The following is an 11471-nucleotide window of genomic DNA, read 5'->3' on the forward strand; positions in this document are numbered from 1 at the left end:
CTGAACACAAACTATCACTGCTGAAATCTCACACTTCATAAATCCACTTACAGAGGAGCCCTCCATATTCTGTAGGGGTTTCTAAGCTTCATGAGATAAGTATTATGCAGAACTCAAAAGGCAGGCATCCACTTCTGAAAGCCTACTTTGTTCACTTAGCGTTTTTCATGTTTATATTATGAAATTCCCTATGCTTGTCACCTAATATGCTTTCACATCTTTTCTGCAAGGTAATTAAGTATTACGGTCCTCCACAGGCAAGGAACAAGCAGAGTAGGCTTAGATTGTTTTTGGAAATATAGACTCAATCATGCAAAGCAAGGCTAAAGCTGCTGTCTGACTTCCTTTTTTCTTACCCATATTGACTATTATCATTGTGTTTGTGATTAATAGTTATGATCTGATTAAATTATTTCTTGAGTGAGTAAGAGAAGTTGTCAATAAGGCCGAGGAAGTCTTTTTTTTTTCCCCCCCCCTCAGTCTTGCCAGGTGTTCATGATTTAGTTTCTATGAAGAATCAGCGTTGAACTCATATTAAATATTGTATAGAGAAGCGACTTCCAAAAAGCATTGCAGTGAACAATTCAAGTAAGTAATATTAATTAAAATAAAAATATGAAAAAGATGAGGTTTGGGAAGGTGAGAGTAAAGTTTTCATATCCCATATAGCTGTGAAAACATGAGAACACAGTCTACGTGAGTTCATTTGTGGGCATGAAGTAGAAGATTTATCTTCCTTCAAATCCTAGATTATAAATATGATATATTAAAATATATATTGGAGCTGTTAATTATGATCAGCTGTGACGGAACGTCATTCTTGCTTTAAAATAACAGAAATTGTGCCTATATTCAATGCTTCAGACTAATTGGAAGGGACCTTATAAACCTCAAATATAACAAGGATGTCTGCAATGCTTAGACTTCCCCTCATACTCTTGTCCTCCTATATTACGTGACGTTCTGTGTGTGTCTGCATGACCGTTTCTTTTCTGGGTTTATAGGTTGTGCTCTGCTTGTTTTCATTGTTCTGCTATTGCTTCTTTCAAAGATGTATATGAACGCTTCAGGGAGAGTAGGTATTATACGCTTGGTCATCTACAACCTTTGAAGATAGGCAAATGGCTGCTGTAGTATGAGCGTGCAGCAAGAAGACATGTACCTGAGAACTTCAAGTCTAGTTTTGTTCTGGAACCTGCAAAAATCAACCTTAGTCTAATAACCCAATGAGAAGGCTATTATTGGTAGAGATATTTCCCAGACTATCAATCTTGTTTAAGGCAGAAGATAGAAATAATAATTTTGGCTCTCTTTTAATTTGAGGAATGACAATATGATGTACAGCATGAACAGACTGGGCCTTCTCAATGAGAAGATAATCAGATCCGTAACAACTTTAATCCCAAGTGAACCTCAGAGTGGCTCAAGTATTTCAGAGCCCTCAAGAGGATTTTTTTTTATAGGTTGGGTAGTGTGTTCTGTAATGGAAGAGTGCTGATGGCTTTCATTATCATTCTTCTATTAAGTAGAATTTCTTGGTTGCCTTTCAGAAACTGAATGGTTTCATCTGATTGTTTTAATGTTCTTTATTTTGTACCCAAAGGACCTGTACCCTGGGGCTGCAAATAGAATATCAGCAGTGCCTTCTCCACCACTTAGTCTCTAGGAACCACTGCTGGGCCAAGCCAGTGCCTGCTGGCAGACAGAGAGCAATAGTAAGCATGAATTCTCCAGGCTAGTTGTCCTCTAAGTGTGTTTTTTTTTAACCAAGCTTCATAACTGCCAGCATTTTCTTAATGTACGTTAATGCTAAGGTCCTAGATTTTAGGGTGGAATTAATTTCTGGCTGTCTCAGGGTGTTAGGACAAAATGAATGCGTTATTTTGCACGCTGCTATACACGGCTTCTCATTTCTAAATACATAACCAGGAGACTCTTCCTATAGTAACAAGTATCAACACTCATGCAAAAAGCTTGTGTGATGAAATAGCCCATAGAGATGCTAATCATCCCACTGCTTCTCATGGAACTTGTGAAAGCTTATTTCCATGCCCCCAGCCCCTGCCTGTTCCTAGTGCACATTCAATTGGTTCATGCCAAGTGAGCTCTGAGTTCCCAAATTAAATCTGGAGCTTCCCAGCTGTATTTCTACCAGGCTTTAAAACTCAGCTTATCTTTTACTTTAAAAAATAAACTAAACTGACAGTTTACTCAGGTAAGGACTTGAAGAGCATCTGAAGTTCCCTCTGCCCTTGTCTCTTGGTTGACAGCATTTGGTTGACCCCAGTCCAGCCTCTTTGAGACAGGCACCAATATGAAACTCTTAAGCTTAGTTGCAGAATTCCCTTACCGACTGTTAAACACCCAGATTTTTTTCGGGGCACCAAATCATATTTGACACTTCGTTTAAAGTCCAAGGTGTTCAAATGGAAAGACCTCTATAGTAGCGGCAGAAGCAAGAGCAGTGTTTTCTAGCAAGAGCAGTGTTTTCTCTTTAACTTTGAACGTAATTTTGGAGGAATGAGTTCTGTAGTGCACTTTGCCAACTGACATGTTTGGGAGGTTTGAAAACTTTTTGCTATTCATAGAGATTCTGTGGTGCTTAGCTTTTGTTCCTATATTAAGTTACAGTTTGATTGTAATTGCTGCAGTTCATCAAACAAAAAAAAGCTTGAATGGGCTTTGTCAATAACAATGCAGGCTTTAAGTATTAATTCCCGTTAATTTTAACTTGCAGAAATGGTGATTGAAGTATCACTAATAATATTAAATGAGAATTTAATCTCAAAAATCCCGAAAGAAAACAGTTGCCGTGGTGTATCTTTTTTCTTTGAGTCCACCTGCTTCAAAAGATTAAAAAAGAAATGCCTATTATAGTCACAAACTGTAAATTGGTATCATATACTCTAGATATGTAATGCCAGCTACCTTTTGGATTGTAAGTCTCAAGTTCATGTGGCTGAACTCACCAGCTTTATCTGAAATTAGGTGAACAGGTTTAAAAGTTGCCAGAAAACCATTGACTGTGGATTCCACCTTAAGATAACAAGCTTCCTTTGTGTCTTAAAGAGCACAAATTTTGCAGTGTTTGGTTTTGCAGTATGCAGGAGATGACAGTCCAGTTCCTTAAATAATCCTCACATTGATACACCTGCTATGATGAGGATGAATGGCTGCTTTCTAAAAGCAGCAAACACCTATACCTAATTTTTTCCCTTTATCCTGTCAAAATATGGCATATGTTCTCTAAGCAAGTTTCCCCCATACGATGTGCCATGTTCATATAATTTTTTCATTGGAGGCAGCATCCTTCTTAATGTTTGCAAGAAGATATGGCTCACTTGAAGCATCCCATCTCTTTCTGAGACACAAAATGCATATTTCACCATTTGGAACAGACAGAAAAGTGGAATTGGCACGCTGTGGAGCAGTTGTACATTTTTCTCTTAGCGGTTCTTTTTCCTGGCTGTACTCTCTTTAGCTTTGGTAGTGAAAGACAAAGAACCCTTGATGCTTACCATAGATGTGGCTTATCTTATTTCCTGTTTGTTGACGTTCTCTATGGACAATTTTAGACTATGTCCTTTGGTTGATTGAAGAATGATTTCCATTAAGATATAGAAAACGGATGAATTCAAGTAGTTTTAAAACTACTGAGTGTTTTTCTAATGTGTAATGTCTTCAAGGCAAAAACTGTTTCAGTAGTCTATGTGATGTTTCCTGATCATAGCGTTCAGATTCTATTAAAATCATCAATAAGAGTTGGAACCATCTTCCATCCATCCAGTTTTTGGTTTATCTGCCTCAGTTTTAGGTCTCCCTTCTCTGTTTTCTTGATCAAGCTTATTCAGTTTCATTATTTCCTGAAAGCTAACGGTATTTACCTATATATTACTTTTTCCTTTGTAGAAGGAAGCAGACACAAAGGAGAGATCTGTTTTTGATATCCCGATCTTTACAGAAGAGTTCCTGAATCATAGTAAAGGTAAATTAAACTCTTGCAGGGACCCCCTCCTTACTTTTCCTAGATTTTGCCACAGTGCTGTCAGTTGAACTTAGGTGAGGGAGTGTGAGGACTCTTCAAGTAATGACTTGGGTCAACGTGCTTGTGATATTACTTTACCTCTGTATGTACACAGTGGCTGTGACAGCAGTTATTCCTGGCTTATTGTCTTCCAAAACTATTCTTTGTAGAGAGTCATGCTAGCGTTTAAGCTCCGCGAATTGTTTTACCAGCCGTTCCAAGCTGGAATTGCTGTTGTATAGGATTAAGAAACATTTATGACACAGCAAGACAATGGTTCAGGATAGGTAGCCATATTTTAATCTGCAGCGCTAGAGATGTGGAAGATTCCCCTGACATTTTCTGTTACTAATCTGGTTTTGATAGTTGCATGTCCCAAAAGTTGAGGTTTTTTTGCTGTTTCCTGAAGACTGTTTCTCAACCAAATAGACTTCAAATTCAGACGCCTCTGGTGATCAGTAGAAATGTATTTTTGTACCTAATATCTTGTCCCTAGGCCTCTTATCCCTAATGCTAAGCTCTATCATACTGAAAGCATTTGAAATCATTCTTTCAGTCTTCCTTCCTAATCAATTCCTCTGTTCACTTCTGCTCCCATGCTTTGAATGTCTTCTAATTTGTCTAGCTCTCTTGAAATTAAGTGCTTTTTAAGTACTACTCTGGGCAGTACCAGTGCTCCATGATGTGATGCTTTTTTATGCATAGTCCAAAACTGCACTGTTTTCAATGATCAGTTGAGCAGACACTCTAGAACGTTTTGCTTTGTTAAGTACCAGTCATAGGGATCTTTTTTATTTTTGTCGTTGTTTTGAGTTTTCATGACTCTTTGACTGGGAATGGGATGACATTCACAGCACGTGAAGCTGAGCTACGACAGCTGCGTAAATCCAACATGGAATTTGAGGAGAGGAATGCTGCTCTGCAGAAACATGTTGAGAGTATGCGTACGGCAGTGGAGAAGTTGGAGGTGGACGTGATACAAGAGCGTAGCCGCAACACAGTGCTGCAACAGCATCTAGAGACCTTACGCCAGGCGCTCACAACCAGCTTTGCTGGAGTCCCGCTACCAGGTAAGCCTTTGCTTTTTTTCCTTAGGACTCTGTCCAACTTTAAATTTCAGCTTTTAATGTGTATATGTTGCAGTGAATTTGCATGACTCTCCTTGTAATTTTGTGGTATAGGGCTGTTTCTGAGCCTTTGTTGTATCAGATACTGACATCTTAGAATGCATCCAGGGGAAGGTTTAGCATCAACAGAGCTTTATTTCAGCATTACTTCTTTTTTCTTTTTTTTTTTTAATACACTTGCTTTTTGTTTTATTGCTGAGAAAGTACTCATTCAGTCTTTGTTCCCCTTCGCTTGTTTTGTGAAAATGTGTTACTAAATAGAAAAGACAGGACCTATACTATAAGGTCCTTGATTAATGGAAAGGCTTCAATGTCAGCATCTACATTGTTAGATGCCAGAGAATCCACTTAGATACTATGAATGCCCAGCTAAAAAAATAGTTTCGATTATAATCAGCCAAGAGGTTCAAATCAAAGAAAACCAGGTTTTGTTCGTCCTGGTGTCCTTGGAACTACTTATTTTGTGGAGGTAGGTGGAAACGTCCTTTTACAGAATCTAACAGAAGAGATGGTGCGTGGCAAGAGCACTTCTATAGCAGTTTGCATGTTGGCACAAGCTGTCCTAAGCAGAGTCTTAACTTTTTGGAATTGCTGCAGTCGTCTAAATATTCCATGGCTCGTTTTACTATATTAACTATAGGTAGCGGGGAAACACCCACAATGGAAACTATTGATTCCTACATGAATAGGCTGCACAGTATTGTTATGGCTAACCCGCAGGAGAATGAGAACCTCATAGCCACAGTCCGAGAGGTGGTAAACCGGCTTGAACGCTAGTGGTTGGGTAAGTGCTCTTGTTCTTTAGGCTGTTTTTGCTTGGCAGCTACTCTGTACCTCTGGTACTTGTTCTGACACTGACTTTTGTGCAGATCACTATATCGTATGGCCAAAAAAAGAGTACTTTTTTTCTCAAAGCCACAAGAGCAGGTCGACTTACTGAAAGTCAAATGTGGTTGAAAAAAAATGTGACTGCACTTAAAGGTTCTGAAATTCTCCTCCCTAACTCCAAGATACTTATATATACAAAGGCGTAACATAGCTGTTTGCCCTGTTATTCATTGTATTTGATGTGTGAGGTGAATAATAACAACACTGACAGACAATTTATAAAAGGAAGAGCAGTTATTTACATTTGAATGGTAGGATGACTAATTTAGAAGATGATTCCTGTCTCAAGTGAAGTAAATTTGAAAATTTCTGCACAAATGTCGGTTCTGGACATGGAGAAATCTCATTTGCCTTAGGTTACAGGTGAGCTCACTTCCGTTATAAACTGAAAATACCTTAAAACTACCAAGTCCGTAGCACCTGTAGTCAAGTTCTTCTGGATATGAAGGCTTATGTGCGAGTGAAGCACTGATGTGTGATTCAGGCTAGATGTAGCATTCGCTGAGACTGTAATGATCATAGGTTTACACAAACAGTATTGCAGAGCTCATGATTCTGCACGTTTGTTTCTGTTCAGCAGTTCAGAAAGCCCTAATAAGGGACCGAATGGAAAAACAAATAAAGAAAAATCAGTCTTTGTGCATTACTGTGCTTCTCTGCGTTTGCCAGCCTGTCTCCTCCCTGCCCCCCAAACACTGTACAGGCATTAGGAGCTTGCCTTTTTTTCTGTTGTAACTATGCACATACCTCGATTGTTTAGGTATATATTATGGAGAGAGCTACAGTGCGTATGTCTTAGTGTTGGTGTTTAGAAATGCGAATAAAAATCTGAGTTGTGTCATCTGCAAATATGATAACAGGGCTTTTCATCCTTTCTGATTCTGACCTTTTGTGATATTGTGTAGAACAGTTAATTACGCTTCTCCCATTATAGCATGCCTTAAGCTAAAAGATCATTGTCCTTCCAGAGGGTAGCCGGATGGAACGGACTATAGTTCTGAGAGACGACTGAGCTCCCAGCAGAATAAAGAAGTGGCTTTACTGCTGCTATTTGTGAAGGGGAACAGCTTGTCGATCCAAGTCTGGGATTTTTCAGTAGCTCCTCAGCCTCCTCGTTTTTGTATGCTGTTTTCAATTAGCACTCTTATAAGCTCAGAAAGAGAGGATTGGGGGATGTGGAGGTTTGACAGAACGTAATAACAGGCAAAGCAGTTTCTCGTCAATCAGGTATTAGAAGGGCATGGCAGGTCCTGAGACAGATACTTGCCCTTTAAACACCTTGCCAGAAAAATCACGTCTCGAGGCTACTAAAATCTAGACTTTGATTCTCATGTCATGAGGATTCTTATTTCCTAAACCATTGGGGTTTTTTTGTATTCCTAAAATGCACATATCTATCTTTTAGGAAAAACTGAATTCAGGTGTAAGTGGCTTGGAAAAGCTAATTCTTCCTCTAGAATTCTTCCTCCTGGTTTATAGTTTAAAAAGTACAACTCCATTTTTTCCCCCTTACCCAAACCACTCCAATATCTCTCCTGCTTTCAGCAGCAAAACAGCATGAGGCAATTAAAGATGTGATTAATAATCACCTGGATTCATTCCATAAATAGGTACATGAAGCTGGATCTGATGTTCCAGTAATTCATAGGGCTATTCATTGCTAAGTGAACGTCAGGTTAGCTGTATTTTGTGACACAGTCTTAAATGGGAAGAGGGCTTTATGGTTGCAAATCTAGGGGAAAAAAAAAAAATAGGACTCCCATAAAAGAGAGGGAAGCTTAGGACAGAGAATTTCAGCTGTCATCTGAAAAACCCTGTCGTCAGACTGTCATCACTGTTGTCCCTTATATTTTACATGTATGTTAAACAATCATATACTAATTCTCCAAAACGTGATCTCTCTTGACCAAATGGTGTGTTTGCAGTTGAGACACATTACAAAATCAGAGTTCATAGAAAATCTGTTCATTATGATACTCTTCAAAAACCACTGTACTTACAGAACTTAGTTGGGTTTGTTTTCTGGTGACTCAAGTACCTTTTATTTAATGGCTGTTTGACTGTAGTAGTGAATGTTTCTGTTCTTCTGTACTGCACGGTAAAGAGAACTTCTTTGTGGAAACACACAGTATATGACGGGAAGAAGAAGTTGTTTCTTATTTAGCAATCTGTTCTTTGGATGGAAGCAGGAATTCACGAGTATAAAATTAGTGGCTATCCTGACATAGTTCTGTCTCTGTAAGCTTCTTTGTACTTTTTAATGCTGTGTTTTCAAATAAACCCTTCAAAAATAACGTCACGGTGTCCTGTTTCATCCTGTCAGATTATAGTCTTCTAACACTTCTTTCTGTTTCATCTGCAGGTCTCATGGCCCAGGGATGCTTTACAAAAGTTTTTCGGCCAGTGTGGAATAAGAAGCCATGGGGGAAAGACTGGGGGTGGGAGGCAGAGTTTGCAGGTTTGCCCTGCTCCCTGCCTTTGCAGTTTGTCAGTGGGGCAAACAGATCAATGCATTAAAAGGTCTTAAGAAGCCACGGACACCACCCACTAAACATTTTTGAACTGTCCTCTGTGTAAACCTTTTAAAAGCATGTGACTTTCGTGCAATCTTCAGTTTTTTATTAATTTTTCTGGGTATGAGGATGCGTACATTCTGTGACCTGGCTGACTGTGGAGGTGAAATCTCTGTTTATGAAATTAAGTCGGCCTACTTGTCGTGGTAATAACTTTGACTTGTTATATTGCTTCATGTCTTCTGGTGTCCTTTATTTTGTTTTCACATTTTATCTCGTGAGATTACGTTCCTCCACTTCAGTTTTCTTCTTTTGCTCTTGTTATCTGATACTTGCAGTACTAGATAGCAGCACCTGTGTTCTCTGCCATGATAGGCAGTCTTGCTTGGTGCGCTGTCTTGTCCTACCCTGCCTGCTTGTTTATATAAGCTTTTCAGCAGAACTGTGTTTTTGTGTTAGCCTGCAACTTCTGCAATGTGAGTTTGCTCCCTGCCTGAGACTGGCTGTGATTGGTGCTTTGTGACTTGATTCCAGTACAAGAAAGACTCTCCTACTACGTTCTCTCTTCAAGCACCCTTCTTGCACAAGGCATCCTGCTCTTCTGTGAAGGTCTGCGGTTAGCTCTTGAAAATGTTTGGCGCATTTTACTACTGCAAAGGTCAGTGGTAATCAAGATAGAAAATGCAAGGTTAGCTTATCTCAGTTGGCATGGAAAACAGAAATCTCCGTTTTAGAATAAAACAAAACACAAAGCTCATCTCTGCTGATACTTTTTTCAGTCTAATTTAATGTTACTGCTTACTTTTTGAGAGATTGATCTCATGGTGAGAACTGTATACAAAGAGAAATGGGCAGGGGAATTGTATTTTCTGCCTGTCTGAAACTGTATTGCTGAGAAACAAATATGCCTAGAAGCAGCACATGTATTTTTGCATGAATTATTATAGCGGAGGAGGTTATTAGCAGCTCGGTCCACATAGCAGCTCACAGAATCCTACACTGCAGCCCCTAAGTGCTTTCACCTTCTTACTGTTAAAGTATAGCCTATGGAGCCTATAGCATTCAGCATATTATTTTCCAGGATGACCTAAATGGCCTTTCACTTGCATCAAGTAGAACTTTGCATGCTACAGTCTGTAATCTTGCTAAGCTGTGCTGCACCTCCTGTCAAAGATGAAGGCACCTACTGTCAGTGCCAACTTATGCAAATCGTTGCCCTTGGGTTCCTGTCAAATTGTTAATTCAGACTTTGAGCACTTATTGGACACCTCTGGGCTTTATAGTAATGATTGGAACGCACTCGCTTCCACATGACAGTCTGCTTGCTTCTCCTTCAGAAATCTTTAAGGGTTTCCCTGTTATGAATTGGAGACTGCTTTCATTACTTGAGTGTATTGCGACCCAGATCACTTTCAGGTATCTGTAATGCAAGTGTTTGAAGGTTTAAAAAATAGTTTCTTCTTTCCCATGCTATACACATGGACTTCATGCTTGCCTGAAGCCACCTCCAGGTCAACGCTTTGCATGTCAGGTCTTTGTTTGCTCATGGGCTTATTGTTGTAGCCAAGCAGCATGGATTTCCATGTAAATTCAAGTCTTCCTTCAAGGAGGAAACTCTTCTCTTGTCTTTGGTCTCATTTGCAAGATTTTACCAAAAAGAACCTCAATTTGCTGTGTTGACCTCCACTATCCATAGTGTGGACAAGACCAACTGATGTTGTCGTGGACTTTTTAGTGGATTCTGTAACGAACACTGTGTGGGAAAAATTCTACAGGTTAATGATGTCTCCAGAAAAAAGCACCCATACCTTCATGTTCTGTGCATATCTCCCTCCTTTTTTAGGATTAGTGATATCTGACTTTCATTGAAGTGGCCAAAATGCACTGCCAGCCAAAAGTTGATTTGCAAAATCTTAAAATTCAATCTGTGGTATCTTATAACCCATGAAGACTCCAGAAATTGATATGTGATATAATGGGATGCAATTCTAGGCTGTGCAATACACGCCCTATAAAAAGGGTGCATGTGGCTGCAGGCTGCCCATGCTTACGTAAATTCAGTGCAAGTATCGGCTCCAGCATTCTGCTAATACATCATTCTATTGGATAGCATGTAAGTGTTCTCGAATGAGGAACCTAAGGTGATATTAGCAGGAGACTGATTGACAACTCTCCTTTTCCCATGAGGAAGGGAGGGAGATGGTATACCCATCTTAAAGCACCTGGGGAAGGATTAAGTTCTTGCTCATCAACGATATAACAGATGATGTTTTTTGTCTTATTGGGAAGCTTCCTATCTATACTGATTGACCATGTAAAATGGATTTTGCCTTTCCAGTATTTTTCTGAGTGTCACCTCCGTTTACATTTTTCCAGTGTTGGCTGACAAAAATATAAAGGGGGGGGGTTGATGAGAGGAGCAGGATAAAATGCTTTCTTTTCACTTAGAGATATGTTAAGAAAACTATGAAAATGGAGTCCATTTGTTGGATCGATGTGTTTGGAATTACTGAGATGCCAAGTTTTCTGTACGATGTTTTTGTAATTAAACTTTTGGAGTTCCTTTGTTTTTGAGAAGTTGATGTGCTTGTTTAACACTTGCTTCATTAAAATTGTTCAACATTGAATCCATTCTGATTCAATTTTAACTACATTTTAATGAAAGAACCATTCCTAGCATTGCTTTGTTGTCTGAGAGACTTTGTCAACTTCACATTAATCACTAGTGTTCTCCAGCAATCCAGACTGGTAACGCATACTTTCTGTAACTGCTCATTCAGATGACTGTGTACCTGTTTTTGAGGACTTTGTTTATTTTAGTATATCTTGGAATGACATGATAGGCTGTAATTTTCTTTTGTATGAAGAAGGGTGAGTGCTCACTCTATCTCGTCTGTCAGATGATCGGAGAACTAATGG

The 11471-nt window shown here is 39.2% G+C and overlaps 1 protein-coding gene across 6 annotated transcripts in view; it reads left to right on the forward strand.

Annotated features, from left to right (window-relative positions):
- HMG20A (high mobility group 20A) overlaps window positions 1-11179 on the forward strand; it is a 44121-nt gene extending 32942 nt beyond the window's left edge. For 3 of the 6 annotated variants that reach the window (XM_068957886.1, XM_068957888.1, XM_068957885.1), the window contains 4 exons: window positions 3910-3985; window positions 4879-5094; window positions 5792-5935; window positions 8402-11179. In XM_068957886.1, the coding sequence (XP_068813987.1) occupies window positions 3910-3985; window positions 4879-5094; window positions 5792-5928 (429 nt within the window). In that variant the 3' untranslated portion in view covers window positions 5929-5935; window positions 8402-11179. The remainder of the gene's footprint in view (window positions 1-3909; window positions 3986-4878; window positions 5095-5791; window positions 5936-8401) is intronic. The other 3 variants (XM_068957889.1, XM_068957884.1, XM_068957887.1) reach the window with 1 other exon arrangement.
- Window positions 11180-11471: the final 292 nt, after the last annotated feature.

The sequence above is a fragment of the Struthio camelus genome, chromosome 12 (assembly GCF_040807025.1).
Source record: "Struthio camelus isolate bStrCam1 chromosome 12, bStrCam1.hap1, whole genome shotgun sequence".
NCBI lineage: Eukaryota > Metazoa > Chordata > Aves > Struthioniformes > Struthionidae > Struthio > Struthio camelus.